The sequence below is a fragment of the Balaenoptera physalus genome (assembly GCF_965194825.1).
Source record: "Balaenoptera physalus genome assembly, chromosome: 2".
In the NCBI taxonomy this organism is placed as follows: domain Eukaryota; kingdom Metazoa; phylum Chordata; class Mammalia; order Artiodactyla; family Balaenopteridae; genus Balaenoptera; species Balaenoptera physalus.
The window spans coordinates 33,156,432-33,176,640 of NC_138883.1; the positions used below are offsets into that span (position 1 = coordinate 33,156,432).

A 20,209-nucleotide genomic window follows, 5' to 3' on the forward strand; every position below is an offset into this window, starting at 1 on the left:
TCATCTTGTCTATCTTTCTGTGAATGTGGTTTTTGTTCCACAGGCTGCAGGATTGTAGTTCTTCTTGCTTCTGCTTTCTGCCCTCTGGTGGATCTTGGCTGTCTTCTAAAGTCTCATTTTTCCTTAACACTGCGTGTTCTACGCTTACTTACATCAACCATGTGACTAACTTCACACCTCCTTTAGTCTAATTAAGAGTGGGTATACAAACTCTGGTTACCAAGTTGGTTCCTCTTCTCCATTCATCTAACTAAAAGTACAAATAATATGTTTACTAAGCCTGTGGTTTTGAGTTTGATTTCTGTTGAAAGTATGCTGCTTGAGTATGGCTGAATTTCAGCCAACAGAAATAGTTATCTTTCCTCATAATTATACCTGGGGAGAAAATATCTATGCCTGGGGCACATATAAATAATGTGCTTCCGAATAAAGTGCCTTTTGGAAGAAGGTTTAAACAATGTAACAGGGGCGATCTGCCCAGAGAGCACTGTAAGTCATTTGGAAGCACTTTTGACACTTGGAAGCACTTTTGACACTAAAATGAAGCATAGTGTTATTGCAGGTTAAGTTTACTTCTGTCACCAGCAGCTTCACTCTGCTTCTGTGAAAAAGAAGGTGTTTTCTTTCCAAGGTTGCACACTGACTGGATGAACAAGGAGGGTTACTCTTCAGGTTCTGGTCTTGGATTCCACTTGCTCTTCACCTCAGTTTTTCTAGGTCAGGGATTTAGGAAAGAATTGACAACAGTAGTTCGTCACTTTAGTTGTCTGCTTTTCCCATGCCTGCATGTTCACACTTCCTTTGCCACCTTGCTCACTCCTTGCACTTTGCAGTGTTAGATGCCCGAGATTCTATCATGTACCTCTCAGGATACAGAGTTGATATGCAATGGAGATCAGGTCTATGTGCTTTGAGTACTATTTTCCTGTTAGGGCCAATCTTAAAGGAATTATATTCCAGAGGGCTGGGGCATGTAGGAATCAATGAGAAAATGGCATCTGAGGTAACTGACAAGCTTATAATAAATATATCCAAGTAGCAGAGATGATACTGGCAGCAAGGCTGATTTCCATCTTTCCTTTTGCCTCTGCTGGGGCTCCTGAGGTTGATAAAGTGAGGTAAGATTACCTTAAATGGTTGATCAAGTAACTCCTTAGGTCCCCTGCCTTTGCTGGGGTCCTTTATAACTAAGATGACCATATATCCTGGTTTACTTGGGACCATCCCAACATCCTAGTACAATTGTTAGTGTTTCTTTCATTCTTAAAAAGGTCCTAGTTTGCATTATAAGTCATATGGCCACCTGCTCATGATCATCCGAGTTGTCTGGCACTCAGGTAGAACCAAAGCCCTAGTCTCTTAACTCCTCCCATTCACTGTTGAATGCCTCTGCTGGAAAAGCTTCCAAGCCCCCATTCTCCCCACGTCAGGTCTTTCAACTGCCACTTTTAAGGTACTAAATTGAATCTGAGAGGCAGAGTGGTTGGTTAGTCATTTGTCTCCTCCTTGTCCTCTTATTAGAAGGAAAAACAAACAAACAAATAGGCTAAAACCATTAAGAAAATGCTAGATCCAGAGGCTAGTAAGTTACCCCTTCCTCTCTGTATACTTCCTCTTATAGTTCTTGTTCTACTGTTCACTTGCTGTACATTCTTTTTTCCTTCTTTTTTTCTTTTTAAGTCTTCCTGTGGGTTGATGTTTTTTGCAGAGTTGATTTTAAGGAAAGATGTTTTGACGAATGATTCTCCACTGAGTTGGAGTTTTTTTCCTAAGGTGTTTTTAACCCAAAGTGATATAATATTAAAACCATACTAAAGGCTTAGTTTTGTGGAGTATCTATCTAGCACCATATACATTTGGAATAAAATTTGGCCCCCTCAAGTGTATAGGTTGGCCCTGCGAAGAGTTTTCAGGGATTGTAGTTTTTCAGATATGTGGGCAGTTGGCTGTAGAATATCTTTTGTGTTGTGTAATGTCATCATTAAAGAAATTTAAGAGATCTGGGCTAGAGTCCTGATTTCACCCTTCTTGTGATCTTAGGCTGCTGATGTTCTCCCTCTGTGGAATCATACAGTTTTATTGCTGGAAAGGACTAATGATCATCTAATTGAAGCCTTTAATTTTACATATAAGGGCATAAAGGAGCAAAGAGGTAAAGTGATTAGCCCAGTAGCTCACAGCTAGTAAGTAGTACAAGCAAGAATAAAATCTGGGTCTTCTGACCTGGTCCCTCAGTAGGGAAAATTATGAGGTTCTGCATTTATAAAGGACTTACTCAAGTAAGTGGCTTACTTCACCAGTACATTCTGTCTGCAGTTTTATTGTCTCTGAACATGATTGTTTTGATTAAGTTGGTGGTGCCTCATTGTTTTGCAGATGAGGAGTAGAGATTTTCCGGGGTGGAGGCAGACTGTCACTGTGGCTGAGTCTCCAGTTTTCATTCTTAGCCTGCCTGTGCCTCCTTACTTTAAAAAGTTGTCCAAAAACATTACTCAGAAGAAGGAAGTTTTTGCAAATCCAGATACCCATCAGAATCTTATTACACAACTTTCCTCATTCTGAATTTCCATTCAAGTCTTGTATCTAAATTCCGGTTGTATCTTTCATGTTACTCCTTAAAGCCAAGTGACTAATTGGAGTCTCTGAGGATTGTTGTTTCTTTCTTTATAGGTGTCTTAACCATGTTTGATGGCCTAGTACAGATATCTTATCGCTTGCTGCCATAGGTGGCCGAAGCATGTTTTGCCTTAGACACACTGGCAAGAAACAACTGAAATTGGCATGTTTGGCAACCAGGTTCAAGCAGCCCTTGATTTTAGTCTCAGAGTTGACCTTTCTGTTTATACCTACTCTTGGGTGGTTATTGTGTACCTTCCTGGAAGGACTAAGCATTGGTGCCTGCTTTGGTTCAATTTTTAGAAATTGCCCAAGAAGAGAAAAGAAAGCTTTATTATGTTGTTACTGTTGCTTATGCAAGAAATTTTGCAGAAGTTATGCAGGCAATCTTCTTATTTAAAAAAAGGAAAACTTAAAAATCAGAAACTTCTCAGATTGAATGAAGAGCATCTGCTTTAATGAGGAGAGTGTATTGTGCAGGTTAGTTCTCTATGGCAGAAGAAGTGAGACTGGACATGAAGACAGTCTGTGGTCTGGGAGTACCTCAAAATAAATGCATCGTCCGCTATCATAACTTCCCTGTAAATCCTTACTGTTGTTGAGGATCTGTTTTTAGCCCTAGCTCTATTTGAGGATCTTTTGTTCTTTGGTATTTCACGAATTCCATACTTTACTATTGAGAATTTCCTGTTGAATCATACAAGTTATCAGAATATGGCACTTAAAAGACAGACTTCCCACTTATTCATAAGTTTTTAAAATGTCATGTATTAATTATGGGAAATTTGGAAAATAGATATTTAAAGAAAGAAGTATCCCACCTACTCAGGATGACCATTTTGGACACCTGGGACATGTTTTTTTTAGACTTTTTTGTATTTAAATGTACATATTTTAAAAATAAAATTGGAATTAGGCCATCTCTGCTGTTTTATGTTTTTTTCTTAATATTGACATTTTTTTTCGTATGTCATTGAGTATTTTCAAAAGCAGAGTTTCTCAACCTCAACACTATTGACATTTTGGGCCGGATAGTTCTTTGTTATAGGGGACTGTCCTGGGCATTGTAGGACATTTTGCAGCATCCCTGGCCTAATAAGACTATATGTGTATGCCAGTGGCAGCTCCCCAGTTGTGACAACCAAAAATGTCTCCAGAAATTGCTAAATGCTCCCTGGGGTGGGCAGAGTCACCCTGGTTGAGAACCACAATTCTAAAGCAAAAATTCTCAAACTCTTTGGCTTCAGTGAAAAAGACAAATAACATTTTAGTGTTATTGTGAAAGTAGTTTTGACTTAGCAGGCCTCCTGGGATCCGTGGAACATACTTTGAGAACCGTTCTAAGGTATGATATATTATGGCAGCACTGTATCCTGTCGAGGGCCTACATCAGAATTTAACCAGTTTCCTCTTATTCTATTTATTTTTTGCTTTTATCACAATTCTTGTAACTAAACCTTTGCAAAAACCTTTTTTTTGCCTGAGAATAAAATCTTAGAAATGGGATTCTGGATCAAAGTTTTTTTATAATTTATAAAATACATTTGATATATATTTGTCCTCTGAGATGGTTGAATTAATTTATTTGTACTTGTACCACTGTATTATTAGACTGCATCATGGCTATTGCTGGGCATCATTTAATCTTTGCAATTCAGTCAATATGTGAAGATGGTATTACTTAAAAATTTTTATTATTACTGAAGTTCTCATGTAACTGGACTTGATTATTAGTGAGGCTGAATATTTTTGTCTTAAGTTTTAGCCATTTTGTAGTCTTCCTTTAGGCTGATTACAGTGTAACTGATAAGATTGCAGCTTTCTTTGTTAAAATGGTCACATTCTCCTATTACCTTTAGAGATTAATCCCTGGTTACTCTGTTTGTGTTTGAGTGTGTATCAAATCACAACCTCAGGTTTAGAGTCCCCCTCTTAAGGAGGTAGGTAGTAGAGGTGCCTGGTAAACTATTCTCTAAATTTCAGAAGTTTGAGCCCCACCCTTTTGACTTTTGTCACATTTAAGGGGTATCATCTGTGCTATTTAACATTTTTTTTCTAAATTGACTCTTTAAAACAATATTTGAAAGGAAACTTTATATTACTATAATGTCTATGAAACCATGGGTTCAATGTACTAGGTTTCTTTTTCCTAATACACATTAAAATACATGATTGTTAAAATCATTTTACTTTCTGAAATCATTCAGTGGTTTCTGCTTACTACACTTTAGGAAGAACAGGTGCTTTGGAATCAGACATCTTGGATTTGAATCTCACTTTGCCTCTAACTGATGGTGTGCTCTTGGATAGGCGAGTTTACCTCTTTGTGCCTTAGTTTCTTCATTGGCAGAAAGGGATGTTGGAGAAGATGATCTGTTAGGTGTCTTCCAACTCTACTCTGTGATTCTGATGTGTATTCCTTTCTCTATTTCTGCTCAGGAATTAGAGACATTGTCTAGGGATTGGTGTGCTGGCTTAGGATTTAAAAACCCTAGCTCTGTTAAACCCCACTGCTACTAGTCATCTAATTTTAGAGAAACTATTTTATTTCCTAGGGTTCTAGCTATCTCTTTAGGGTGTTGCTGCTACTTTAACTTCTGCTTCTCATTTAATGTCAGGTGTTTCAAGCTAGGAGTCAAGGCTTCCATCATTGAGGCACACCAGTGCCTCACTCTTCACATCCTTAAAATGGGGATAATGTTTCTGCCTTACTTACCTAATTGGATATGTGGAAAAATGAGATAATAGGTAGTTGAGTAGAATCAGTTTTCAGGAAAAAGGTACTAGGTAAGAGCAGAGTATTAGCAGAAGTATCACTCCTGTGGCTACTTCTTTAGTGAAGAGCAAAACTTGTGTGATACCACCTCTCCTTATCTCTCCATACCTGCCTGCACTTACCATTTGATTTTTTTTTTTCGTCCTGATTTAGGAAGTACCGTTGGACCCCAGTTTTGTGACCTTGGGCAAATCACCCAATTTTAACTTATCCATGGGCTAATTGCAGCCTGCACTGAGGCCTGCATTCAGCCTGCAAAAATCAGGTTGCTATCTTCTCTTAAAAAATTGGAAGATCTGGCTGACTTAAGCCTGCACTCTGCTGTGGCAGTAACTGGCTGGAGCTGAGTAGTGGCTTTCCTTTAAAAAGGGTTGTGTAATCTCTAGTCTGCTGTTTAATCTGGCAGGTTTCACTCATTTGCTTTGCTACCTGGCCCCTGTTGTACTTGAGAGGCTGGATTGTATTGTGGTAAGGAGCACCGTCTCTGGAGACAGATTACCTGGATTCAGATCCCAACTTCCATTCTTGGTAGCTGTGCACCTTCAGGTTATTTAGTTTTTCTGTAGTTTCATCTGGATAATAAGGATAACACTACCTGCTTCATGGGGCTGTTAAGAGGATTTGAAGAGCCACTACACATAAAACCCTTAGGATAGTCCCTGACCCAGAGTAAATTTTAACTATTGTTGGAGTTCAAATAGCATAATAATTAGCTAACATTTATCTAGCTTGTATTGTGTATCAGGCAGTGGGCCAAGCCCTTCACACAGATCTATCATTAATCCTAACATAACACTATAGAATAGAGAGTTATTTTTTCAGTTTTGCAGATGAGAGGGTACAATTTAGAGAGGTTAAGTAACCTGTCTAAAGGTACATAGCTAGTAAGTGGGTAGCAACACTGACAGTTGAACCTATGTTTTTTTAAATTAACTTATTTTAAATTAATTTTTATTGGAGTATACTTGCTTTATAATGTTGTGTTAGTTTCTGCTGTAGAGCAAAGCTAAGCCTGTGGTTTTGAATGCTATGCTGTGCTGCTTCACACTACATCCATCTCTAAAGTAGGTTTAATTGCAGAATTGGCATGCTTGGGTAAACAGAGATTAGTGCTCTTAATGTTTTTGTAAGTGATTTGAGGAGAGAATGCATATAAATAGCCCCAATTTATATATGACATTAGTTCCTTCAAGTAGTGGAATGCCAAACCAATGGAAATAAACTGCAGGCAACTCTTTGGGTGGAATGAGTGAGCAGAAGAGTGGTAACTGAATTTCAGGGTAGGTAAGTATAAAACAATACATAAAGAAAAGTAACAGACTACTTGTAGAACGATGTGCCCCAAGATATTCAGTAAGGACTTGAGAATCATTTTAGTCTATTATTTGAAGGTAGAAATGGCCAACAAATATTTCATATCCATTAGGATAGCTATTATCAAAAAACCAAAAAATCAAAACCAGAAAATAACAAGTGTTGATGAGACGTGGAAAATTGGAACCCTGTGCATTGCTGGTGGGAATGTAAAATGATACAGCTGCTGTGGAAAACAGTATGGCAGTTCCTCAGAAAATTAAACATAGAATATTACCATACAGGAATTTCATTTTTGGGTATATACCCAAAAGAATTGAAAGCAGGAACTTGAACAGGTATCTGTACAGCCATGTTCATAATAGCACTACTCACAATTGCCAAAAAAGTGGGAGCAATCTGAATGTCTGTCAACAGATTAATTGATAAAACGTGGAATATACATCCAAAAGAGTATTATTCAGCCTTAAAAAGGAATGAAATTCGGGACTTCCCTGGTGGCCCAATGGTTAAGAATCTGCCTTCCAATGCAGGGGACGTGGGTTTGATCCCTGGTCAAGGAACTAAGATCCCACATGCCGCGGGGCAGCTAAGCAGCGCACTCTAGAGCCCACACGCCACAACTAGAGAGAAGCCCATGCACCACAACAAAGATCCCGCGTGCTGCAACTAAGACCCTGTGCAGCCAAATAAATTAATTAATTAAAAAAAAAAATCCAGTCTTTTTTTTTTTTTTTTTTTAATTTATTTATGGCTGTGTTGGGTCTTCGTTTCTGCGTGAGGGCTTTCTCTAGTTGCGGCAAGCGGGGGCCACTCCTCATCGCGGTGCGCGGGCCTCTCACTATCACGGCCTCTCTTGTTGCGGAACACAGGCTCCAGACGCGCAGGCTCAGTAATTGTGGCTCACGGGCCCAGCTGCTCTGCGGCATGTGGGATCTTCCCAGACCAGGGCTCGAACCCATGTCCCCTGCACCGGCGGGCAGACTCTCAACCACTGCACCACCAGGGAAGCCCAAAATCCAGTCTTTTTAAAAAAAAAAAAAGGAATGAAATTCTGGTACATGCAACAACATGGATAAACCTTGAAGACATTATGCTAAATGAAATAAGCCAGTCATAAAAGAACAAATAGTGTATGAGTCCATTCATATGAGGTACCTAGAGTAGTCAAATTCATAGAGACAGAAATGGTGTCTCTAGAGGCTGAATGGTGGTTGCCAGAGGAGGGGGGAGGCAAGAATGAACAGCTGATATTTAATGGATATGGAATTTCAGTTTGGGAAGATGAAAAGTTCTGGATGGATGGTGCTTTTCTTCCCTGCGTAAAGCTGTGAAACATCCTCACTTGGAATTGTAAGTAGTGTCCTGGCCTCTTGCGCTTTGGTAGAAAGGATACACCTTGGTTTTAGGCTCCAGGCCTAGCTTCTTAGATTGTTAGCAAGTCATTTTGCCTCTCTGATCCTCATCTGGAAAAAGGGTTATATAATCCTTACCTCGCAAGTGAAGATATATGTGAATAAACTTTTATACAAAAGTTAATTATTTTCGGGCTTCCCTGGTGGCACAGTGGTTGAGCATCTGCCTGCCAACGCAGGGGACACGGGTTGGAGCCCCGGTCTGGGAAGATCCCACATGCCGCGGAGCAACTAGGCCCGTGAGCCACAGTTACTGAGCCTGCGCGTCTGGAGCCTGTGCTCCGCAACAAGAGAGGCCGTGATAGTGAGAGGCCCGCGCACCACGATGAAGAGTGGCCCCCGCTCGCCGCAACTAGAGAAAGCCCTCGCACAGAAACGAAGACCCAACACAGCCATAAATAAATGAATAAATAAATAAAATTTAAAAAAAAAAAAAAAAAGTTAATTATTTTCAACTTTGGGGAAATAACAAGAGACTTATTTCTCATACACTGATGTAGCTGGGCTGTATGGCACATAGGCTGCACCTCTATATCTCCATGCTTCCTCTTAGAGCTCAAGGAGAGGTATGGTTGTCACAAAAAGAGGTTTGGCTCTGCAGAGTGGCGATTACACACATGGAGAAGAAGGAATAAATAGGCTGAGAAGAAAACCAGGCTGCGTGATTTCCTTTAAATCTTTGCAGGTTAAAAAAATAAAACTGCAGCAGTATAAAAGGGCATTAAGTAAAATTGCTATCCCCAAGAGTAACTTCTGTTAACCATTTTACATTTGCCCTTCCATGTACAAATTTGTGTATTCTTTTGTTTTATTAAAATACATCATGCTGTTCATACTCTTATGCCACCTAAAACAAGAGTTTGGAAGATTGGGACAAATTCATGGATGATACTTAAGAGAAAGTAGGATGTTTTAAGGAGTGTATATACCTAATAAATGACACACTGGGCTAAGTGCTTTTATATTTATTATCTCACCCAAACATAACAACCCTGGGAGATAGTTGGCATTTTCTTCATTTTACAGTCATAAAAGTGAAGCTAGAGTAGTAGAATAACTCACCCAGGACACATGGGTGATGAAACCAGGGTTTGAATCCAGACACTTTTATTCGAAAGCTTGCACTTCCTGTACCACCTTTGCTGCCTACAAAGATGGAACCCTAAACCCTGAATGTAATCCCACTGTGTCATTTTTTAAAAGAAAATGTTTTGAATAGTTAACACAGTCACTAACACTGCATCTTAGTGATTATGCCATATCAGAAGAGACAGAGCTGCCTCATGCTTTTTTTTTGCCTGCATAATACATAGTATATATATGAACAGTAAACTTTGTGCATTTTTAAAATTGTGGTAAAATATATATAATACAAAATTTACCATTTTATTTTATTTTTTATTTTTTGGCCCGCCACGCAGCTTGTGTGATCTCAGTTCTCCGACCAGGGATTGAACCCGGGCCACCCTGAATCCTCACCACTAGGCCACCACGGAACTCCTTTTTTTTTTTTTTTTTTTTTTTTAATTTACCATTTTAGCCATTTTTAAGTGTACTGTTCAGTAGCATTAAGTACATTGACATTGTTGTACAACCATCACCACCATCCATCTCCAGAACTTTTTCATTTTGCAGAACTGAAACTCTGTACCCATTAAACAACAGCTCTCCATTGTTCCTCCGCCAGCCCCTGGCCACCACCATTTCTACTTTATGTCTCTATGAATTTGACTACTCTAGGTGCTTCATATAAGTGGAATCATACAGTTTTTGTCCTTTTGTGTTTGGCTTATTTCACTGAACACTATTTAATGAGACTTAGTTTGATGGACATGTAAACGTCTTTTGCTCTGCACACAATGTTGTGCTGCAGGAGCGTTTGATCCCGAGTTTCAGAGTGCTCTCTCAGATCTGTCCTGTGCTTGGCTGACTTTGAGGAAACCCAAAGCAAATTCTTTCCTTCTGTGCCTCAGCTTTTCTGGACTTCTCTTATTTTAACAAGAATGTTAAATAATTTCTTTTGTTAACAGCACGGTGTGAGAGCTTGCAGACTTTCTGCTTATAGCTCACAACCCACTGGAAAAGAGAAATATTTAAATATAAAGTCTTTCTGTAACTACAGAGCTGCTGCCACATGTGATTATAGTACATTTTAGGATGAATTGGTGAGTTTGATACAGAATTAAATCAACCCAAGATGACCAGCATAAGTAGTTGTATTCTCTTGAGATTCTCAACTGGGTTGAAGCTAAGCAGTGGTTTGTGAGGAAACCAGGCTTAGAAGGCGTGGCCTCTCCTTGTCCCTTGCCTGGCACTGGCACAAAGCAGAAAGGCCTTGCCTTCCTAAGAGGTCCTGGTGCTCCCCCTGAAGTGTCTGAGAGGCTGGGGCCAACCCCACAAGCACCCAACTGCTGCCAGACTCACGGAGCTGGCTTAAAGGATCATACTCTTCACTTGGGTTGTTTGCAGGTCAGACAGTCTCTCTCTGTGGGACTCTACAATATATCTTTGGTTTTTTGAACTGACCGCGTGACTCACAGAGACAGAACTGTAGAGCTTTTTTCATGTTCTAAACTGATTTATCCTTGCTTCACCAGCCCTCCTTCGCTTTGTGGGGTCAGAGTTTTGGGCACAGCTGTTCTGCTCTCTCTACTGGCTTAAAAGCAGCCCAGCAATTTCAGATTATGCCTCAGTTTGCACCGTTTGTGTTTTTTGACAACACATGGTTGAAAAGTGTCATCTTTACACAGGGCTCTTAATACCTTGCCTAAGGAGATGGGGGTGGGAGGAGCATGTGCACCATACATCTTCTGACACTGACCTTGAGGGCAAAGCAGAGGAAGCAGGCCCTGCCATAACTATAGTTTCTGCCTCAGTGATTCCAATCTTCTATGGACTTGGGCTGTCATCATCATTTTAGGTACTAAGGACACATCATTTTAATTTATTTTAATTAATTAATTAATTTATTCATTTATTTAATTTTTGGCTGCATTGGGTCTTTGCTGCTGCACACGGGCTTTCTCTAGCTGCTGAGAGCAGGGGCTACTCTTTGTTGTGGTGTGCGGGCTTCTCATTGTGGTGGCTTCTCTTGTTGCGGAGCACGGGCTCCAGGTGCGCGGGCTTCAGTAGTTGTGGCACACAGGCTTCAGTAGAGTCGTGGGCTCTAGAGCACAGGCTCAGTAGTTGTGGTGCACGGGCTTAGTTTCTCCGGGGCATGTGGGATCTTCCCGGACCAGAGCTCAAACCTGTGTCCCCTGCATTAGCAGGTGGATTCTTAACCATTGCGCCACCAGGGAAGCCCCAGGACACATTTTAAATGATCCCAAGGCACTCTACAAATAACCATTCATTTAAAATCATAAAGAATTTATTTGGCAAAATTAAATCTAGAGTGAGTATTAAAGATAATGCTGTCTGGGTGATAGGGGAAGATCCTTTGGCTGAGAATGGTTATGACTTTAAGTGCATAGGTATAGATATTCTGTTTTCTTTTTTATTGAATTTTTTTTTTTTTTTTAAGCTGCTGCAGTTCAAGAGAGGTTGTACTGCCTGCATAGGTCTTAACGAACAAACACAGAGGTGCCCTCAGTTATATTTCTTTGCTATGGGTATCCCAGCACATCCTGGAGAGTCTTATTTTCTTTTTCTATCATGAACATTAAAAATATATGTATTTTTTTATTTTATGGAAATGTGCAAGCATATACAAAAATTAGTGTACCCATCTACAACAATTATCAACATTTTATTAATCACCTATCCCCCTTTTTTTTTTTTGGAATATTTTAAAGGAAATTACAGATGTTCGCCATTTCACCCACTTCAGAATGCATCCCTAACTGATAAGAACTTTTTTCTTTTTTAACATGACCACAATACTGTACTATATCTCATAGATGTAATAATGTCATGAAATATTTAAACATAAAGAAGAGAAGTATCAATCAGATTTGACAAAGTGTTGACAGTTTGTTAAATTTTCTTCCAATCTGTTGTTTTTTTAAAAAGAAATAAAACTTTACAGGTACATTTGTAATCCCCTTTTGCTTTTTGTGTGTTTATTCATAAATAACATGGTATTGTTTTGCATATTTAAAACTATATACTTAATGTTTTCCTTTACATATCCTTCTGAAACTTGTTTTTATTACTTAATACTAGGTTTTCAAGATGTATTCATTTCAGTACACGTATCTGTAGCTCCTTTTAAATGCTGTATAGTGTTCCATTGTGCTTAGATTTCATTCGTGTTTGTATTCCAATCGGTTTTATCAGTTTATATATTGATGGATATTTATGTTATCTACCTTTTTTTTTTGCTATTATGAACAATGAGGCAGTGAACATTCTTTTGTACATTTCTTTGTGCCATTTTGTAAGAAGGTATCTAAATTATAATTTACATTTCCCTGATTACTACAGAAGTTGAGATCCTCTATAATCTCTGTTGGCCATTTGGTTTTCCTCTTCTGTGAGTTGTCATATTTGCCTCTTTTCCTAGTTGTTTTCAAAGTTGATTTGTAGGAATTCTTTGTATGTTCTTTATAATAAGCCGTTATCGGTTTTGTGCATTGCTAGAATCTTTATAATTTCAGGCAAGCCTTTCCTGGTCCCTGTCCCTGCTCCCTCCGTTTACTCCAGTTAAGTTGGTTTCTGTTTTTATTCCTGTGGTCCTTTGTTTTATTCTTACCTACTCATTTTTGAGTTGTGCTACCAAGGCAGAGAATCCCTTCAGTTGTCCATCAGGTGAATTTGCTTTGTCTGTTATGGTTTATTTTTCATTCTATAAGGCAAGCAATCCAGAGTAGTGGTTAAGAGAGTGGGGAGTCTTAACTGCTTGCTTTTGAATCTCGGCTCAACCACTTTACTTACTGTTGTGACCTTGGCAGATTACTTAACTCTCTTGTACTTGACTTTATAATCTATAAAACCCATGAGAGTAGAGCTGTTATGATCCCAGTTTTGTATTTGATGAAACTCAGGCTCAGGGAGATTAGATTAGAAACATGAGTAAGTTGAAGAAACATGTGGGCCTCTTTATCTTTTAATTTTTCACTTTTGATAGAGACATGGGCATAGAGAAATATTTCTCTAAATATAAGATATAAAGTAGCAAAAACAGTGCCAAGTCCCTGACCTGTGGTCTCAAGTGTTGGGGAAAAAACAGTAAGAGTAGAGACTATGTAGAACTAAAGTGCCCATGACCTGTCTAAATCTATTAATAGGGAGGAAAACCCCTTTATGCCATTTTTCATTAAAATAAAACAACAAAAACCCAAAGCTTATTTTCATGACCTTAACTTATAAGAGACATAGAATTTAAATAACCATCCCAGGCCAGAGAACTCCTAGTTGAATTAGGCAAATCATAAACACAGAACATTGTGGGCCATACTTAAGGGATCATTCCCTTAAGGGTAGACAGTGAAATACTTTGGAGGAGGACACAGAACTTGATTTTGACGGACAATGGAAGGAAGAAGGATCTCAAGAAACAAAGGAACTCAAGGAATGAAGGCAACTTCTTTCTAGGAGAGGGAGAATAAGTATGATTTGGCTACTATGTTTTCTACTGATTTTTTTTTTCTACTAAAAGAGGAAATATGTTTATGGCAAAATGTCAAGTAGTAAAGGAAGGTATAAAGTAAAAATTAAAACATAAAATTTTCCAATGGTGTATACCCAAAGGAACTGAAAGTAGGGACTTGAACAGATATTTGTACATCCATATGCTCTTAGCAACGTTATTCACAATAGCCAAAAGATGGAAACAACCTAAATGTCCATAGATGGATGAATGGACTCAAAAAAATAACAGTATGTATGTAATGAAATATTACTCAGCCTTACAAAGAATGAAATTCTGATATGTGCTACAATATGGATGAACCTTGAAGACATTATGCTAAGTAAATAAGCAGACACAAAAGGACAAATGTATGATGCCACTTATATGGGAGTACCTAGAGTAATCAAATTCATAGAGGCAGAAAGTAGAATGGTGGTTACTGAGCACTGGGGAGAGTTATTGTTTATTGGGTACAGAGTTTCAGTTTGGGATGATGTAAAAGTTCTGGAGATGGATAATGGTGATGGTTGTACAACACTGCAAATATACTTAACGCCACTGAATTGTATGCTTATAAATGGTTAAAATGGTGCATTTTCTGCTATATATGTTTTACTACAATGTAAAGTCTCCAAACAATTCTAGCCTAGAGGTGGTGTCCACTAAAAACTTCTTTTGTAGCCATCTAGATATGCAAGTACAAGCATAGATATGCAAGCATAAGCATATTCATTCAATGTCTACTCTTTGGGACATTCATTTAGGTGCTGGGAATTCTGCAGTGAACAAAACTGGCAAGGTTCCTGCTGTATTGGAGCTTTTTAAAAATTTGTTTTACACAAATGGATGTTGGTATGCATACTGTTTTACACCTCGTTTTTTTCCCTAATAAAGACCTTTGGTCATCTTTCTGAGTTAGTTCTTACAGATCTACTGATTGAGTGGTTGCATGGTGTGCCCTTGTTATGGATGTGATATAATTTGTGGCTATTATATTGAATGGAGGAGGGGAGGCAGAGGTATAGAGCTTACGATGGCTTGCTGCCCATGTTTGCTCCTGTTGTAAGTTAAATTTTTATTCGGAATATAATATAGGTTTGTTGTAAAGAGTCAAGCAGTGCCAAATCTATAAAGTAAAAGTAAAAACCCTCTTAATCTGTCCTCTACCTCTCTTTTAATCCTGTTCCCTGGAAGTAGTAACCACTGTTTACAGTCCATCGTTCATCCTTCCAGATGTGTATAATGCATTTGCAAATGTAAAGAATATGTAGAACATGTATCTTCTCATTCTCCAGGAGCTGGCTCATGCAGTATAATATTGCTCATTCAACTCAGACTATTGAGAATTATGCAGAGGAAAGAGCTGGACTGAGCTTCATGAGAGCCAAGTTCTGTCTTGATCCTGCTACTGTGACAGGCAATTCCTCCTCAGTTGTCATTTGTCTGGTGTCCCATAGTCAGCGAGATCACATCAAGGAGAGTGCTTTGGAAACTTTCATGCTATAAATACTAGCATATTTAGAGTTCTTCGATTGCAAGCAGTAGAAACCAACTCAGGTTCTGTTAGACAAAAAAAAGGTGGGGGGACATTAGTGGAAGGATTTTAGGTAGCAAATGAAGAAATATTTAAACAACTGGGTCTCTGGAAATTCAGAAATTTCTCTGTATCTGTTCAAGATGTGATTTCTGGGGAAAAGTGAGTGGCTTAGAGGCCATGTGTCTACTGATGGTTATGGGGGTAGAGTTCTGGGTTTATGTGTCCCATCAGAATCTCACAGAGTTGAGGAGATGCAGTTTTGGAAAGTATGGGATTCAGGCTGGCAAAACCAAATGTCAGCCTTGAAATGTCAGCTCTTTTAACTCTAGATTCTTACTTGCCTCTCAAGGAGGAGATGATCGCCGGGTTCTACTATGGCACATGGAACAAGCTATCCACTCCAGAGTTAAGCCCATACAGCTGAAAGGAGAGCATCATTCCAACATTTTTTGCCTGGCTTTCAACAGTGGGAACACCAAAGTATTCTCTGGAGGTGAGAAGAAGGAGATTTCCCCTTGGGAAATTGTGGCTGGGATTTCAGATAAAGGAGTGCTAAAATTATTCCTTAATTTTCCTTCCTTTATCTCATTGAGTTGTGGAATTACTGGTTTCCCATAGCTTGTCTTCTCTGCATTACAGCAGTTTAGACACATGTATTAGACTAATGTCTGTCTGTCCTTTCTCTCCTTTGCTCTTGTTCTTTCTCTCTTTCTTTTTTGGTAGAAAACTTTTCACATTGCAGTCTAGTACACAGAAACATGTTAGAAAGAGTACTTAACCTTAGTATGTGTGGTACACTCTGATTTTTTTTTTTTTTCTATTCTATTCTGTTTTGTTTTTAAAGATTTTAAAGGTTGTGACTCAAATTGGTGTATGACCCATGGGTGGCTCCTGTTTGAAAAAACGTTGTGTTGGGGTATAATTGGAATGGCTTTTGCTCAAGCCAGCCTCTTGATGATGGCGTCCATCAATCACACTCCTTTCTGACCACTACGTTTCTAGCCCTGACCTCTCTTCTGCACTGCAGATTTCCCCACCAAATATTTACCTTTGTTTTCCAAAAGTAATTTAAATCCAGCAGATCTAAAACTAAGATTATTAGCCCTTCTCCCCTGCACAAATATTTCCTCTTGTTTCCTGGTTTCCCTTTCTCGGTTATTATCACCATTCAACTAATTATGTAAGTTGTTAGGTTTAACTTTTAAGAAACTGCTGACATTGGAGCATTTTCAGCTTACAAAAATGACAATTTCATGTGGTTCAGTCTAATAGAAATCTCAAAGTCAGCCTCAGACCTGCCTTTCTTTGATTTTCACATCTTGTAAGTCACCAACTACACTGTCAGATCTATTTTGAAAGCCTCATATCCATCCTTTAGTTTCTGCTCTCTTGCTATACCCACTGCTCTGATTCAGGTCCTCATCTTTGGCCTGGACTACTGCAGTGTCCTGCTGTGATTTCTGCTACCGGTATCTAACTCTCCTTATTCATTGCTTATACGAGTTTTCTTCAACCATGTGAACCTTTGACCCTACATGTCCATCCACAGGATAAAGCCTAAATCCAGTCTACCTATCGGGCCTCATCTTCCTCCCCTGCATCTTGTGCTCTAGTTCACTAAATCACTTGTCATCTTAAGTGCCCTGTGCCTTTTGCCCATACTGTTCCTCCATAGGCCATGATTAATTGTCCAGACCCCACCAATTCCCATAAGTCTTCCATCGGTAAGAGTTTTGAGTTATTTGAGTTTCTATTCAAGTGTCTCCTTCCCCATAAAAATATTCCCACTTTGTGCCATGTACTTTCACCCTGCTCATAAAGGACACAATTGCTCCTTTATTTGTGTCTCCATTGTAGAGCATATCGCTACAATAAGATAACCCGTCTTGTCAACTATTAGTTGTTTGTGCAGGTGGACTGTGAATTCCTCAATCTTATTCATTCCTCTCGTATCCTCAGCACCTCACACTGTGCCTGTTACCTAAAAGGCATTAGTATGGCTTTGATTTACTTGGTATGAACCCACAATAGAGTTACAGTGAGGACTTTAAGATGACCTGGCCACATCTCTACCGCTTATGCTTTTAGCATAGAGTGGGAAATTTTTTTACTGTCTTCATTTTGGGATTTTTATTTTTTGGCTATATAAACCATTTGAAGGCAGGACTACACATATCATGGATGCAGTATTTTTAGATTCCTTGAGAAATGCAAGAGAAAAAAATTGTGGATAAAAACTTCCCCATCATTTAGGATCACACTGTCATTAGATTTTAATGCTATAAAAGATGATCAGGGTATGAATAGTAGCAAACGTTTGTTGGGGGCTTAGTCCTACTCCAAATGCTTTTATATTCTTGTCTTCACGATAACTCTATGAAGTAGATACAATTGTTATTCCTATTTTACTGAGACATAGAAAAGTTACAGATATTTTTCCAGGTCTCACAGTTAATGAATGTTTTGTTTAAAAAAAAAAAAAAAAAAAAGCTACCTTGGATGAATGGATTGATTTGCCCATGATCATTTATTCTTTTCCTGAATAGCTACAGTTTTTTGTTTTTTTAATCATCCACTGGATAATGCATTTTGGAAACTGTTATTATGTTATATCTACATGCTATTATGCTTTTTCAAATTCTCTATAAGAATATCCTATCCTTCTTCATTATTTTTATAAACCTTTTTCTAATTAACCCTCCTAATTTGTAAATATTAACATTGACTTTGTTCATTTGTTTTCCCTGAAATCTTTAAAATACTGAATTGTAATATGAACAGGATCACTTTGCAGGAATTAACCACATGTCTGCTTTTTCCCTTGCAGGAAATGATGAGCAGGTTATCCTCCATGATGTTGAAAGGTAAATAGATTGTTGGTTTATGAAGGTAATTAACTCCATCTTTCGTATGAAGAAAGGCAGGTATGTCTTTAGACCGAAATAGTTCTTGTTTTTTTGAAGAAAATAACATGAAATCAACTGTCCTTTGCTGGAAAAGATTTCTGTAATAGTTTTGAAATAAAATTTTGATTTAAAAAAGATTTACAAAGTTGATATAAAATTATAGTTTTCAGGTAAAAATTTAAAGGGAGAGGTTGGAAGGGAAGGAAACATAATATTTAACCCTCACAATAATTTTATGAGGCAATACTATTATGATCTCAATTAGGAAACTGAGGCATAGAGATATTAGGTAACTTAAGGTCAAGTGATGTTAGGATCTGAACGTAGGCAGCCTGGCTTTGGAGCCATGCTTTTACTCACCATGCCAGACTGCCAGGAATCCCTCTTCCACCCCTGCTGGCATCAGGGCTGCTTTAAAGCTTTCCCTCACTTTTTGGAAATCCAGCACCACCCCCAAGACTGTACACAAGCAGATGCATTCTGTAGTAAGTGAAAACATGAAACTCATCAGTTGAGTCACTTTTTTGGGGGTGGGGATGTTAGTTCCCCGAACAGGGATTGAACCCGGGCTCCAGCAGTGAAAAGCGCTGAGTCCTAACCACTGGACCTCCAGGGAATTGCCTTGAGTCACTTTTAAATATGCTTATTTAGTGCAAAAAACAAACTTGTCATGAAGTCTTATCTCTTTAGTAATACTTTTTTTTTTAGCCTGGAAGTTGAATACCTACTTTTTAGTAAATGTAATATCCTTTGGGTTTAGCTAGGTTGACTTTCTCCTGGAAATGAAAGAGAACTCCATTCTAGGAACTAGAGGGCTTTAACTCTGCACTACTTTTGTGTGTATGTGTGTGCCTGTGTGCCTCTCTCTGCTCTCTGTCTCTCAGCAGTGAGACCTTAGATGTGTTTGCTCATGAAGATGCGGTGTATGGCTTGTCAGTGAGCCCAGTGAATGACAACATTTTTGCCAGCTCCTCAGATGATGGCCGGGTTCTCATCTGGGACATCCGGGAATCTCCCCATGGAGGTAGGGTCACTGTGCAAAAGGTGGTTGGACTGTGTTGAAGAGTTTGATGTCAAGTTCATAGCAGATCCAGTCTATGACTGGAGTAGCCTGGGTAGAAGTGCTATAAAGGGAGAGGAAACTCACATAGGGACATAAATGTATCTCTGCAGGTCCCACCTTACCCCTGAGTAGTCAGAAGTGAGGCACCTTTGCCAATCCTCCTCCAATCACTTGTGAATCTCCACAGACCTTTGCACCTGGAGTAAACACCACAGTATCTTGCTGTGTGGTAGCCCCAAGGAACAGAACATGTGGTGCCTCATTTGTGGAGAGTAGCCACCAAGCACCAGCTTTGTGCATGGTGCTGACATGCACATATTCTTGGTTATTTACAGAGAATGGGGGTGTTGTGCACTTCGTTACATCCTAGATCCAGGGTTGTTATTTTGCTGAAAGAACCACAGAACCTCACCTTCACTGTGCGTAGGAACTTAAAATGATAGCAGATACCCTCTGTTTAAGGGGGATTGTCTGGGTGAGTTCCTCTTCCAAATGTGTTCTTTGGGTCTCTGAAATGTAAAATGAAGAATTTGTCTTGTTGAATTTCTCTGAAGTTCTTCAGGAAATGCATCTTTTCAGCTCATTTCCTGCAGAGAGACTTCTGTCACTCTACCTTCAAAGGCTCTTTCCTCCAGCATACCCTCAGTGCCACCCCCAGCCCCACTCTTGGTGCAGCTTTGTCATGACCATACCTATGTACATAGAGTTACTATCTTGCCTACCTTGTCTGGCAGACTCTGAGTCTTTTTATTCTTCTATATTCTGAGCATTTAATATGCTGGTCTGTGCTCATTATTGAGGTTCAGGCTATAAGAGAAGTTTGTTCTCAGAGTCAGGCAGGCATGGTAGCCAAAAGCAGCAGCTATGGTTGAGTGAAATGGTTTGCTTGGTACGTGGACTTCTCCTTTGTCTGAACTGCCTCGTGGCTGAGATTATTGAGCGCTCCCTGTGCCCAGAGGCCTGTGAAGTATCACATATGGAAATCATAGACTGAGGAGTGCTTTCTGTCT

At 39.1% G+C, this 20,209-nt stretch overlaps 1 protein-coding gene and 1 long non-coding RNA gene across 6 annotated transcripts in view; one reads left to right on the plus strand and one right to left on the minus strand.

Moving 5' to 3' along the window:
- DCAF5 (DDB1 and CUL4 associated factor 5) overlaps positions 1-20,209 on the plus strand; it is a 107,265-nt gene that overhangs the window by 16,647 nt on the left and 70,409 nt on the right. For 4 of the 5 annotated variants that reach the window (XM_082451586.1, XM_082451588.1, XM_082451589.1 and 1 more), the window contains exons 2-4: positions 15,580-15,723; positions 18,058-18,094; positions 19,021-19,160. In XM_082451586.1, the coding sequence (XP_082307712.1) occupies positions 15,580-15,723; positions 18,058-18,094; positions 19,021-19,160 (321 nt within the window). Of the gene's footprint in view, positions 1-14,988; positions 15,111-15,579; positions 15,724-18,057; positions 18,095-19,020; positions 19,161-20,209 lie in introns of those variants that run through there. The other variant, XM_082451587.1, reaches the window with a different exon arrangement.
- Positions 7,429-14,981, minus strand: LOC309655984. The gene is made up of 2 exons (XR_014261105.1): positions 8,578-14,981; positions 7,429-8,256 (listed from the first exon to the last, which is right to left on the minus strand). It is a non-coding gene; the product is annotated as an uncharacterized lncRNA (long non-coding RNA).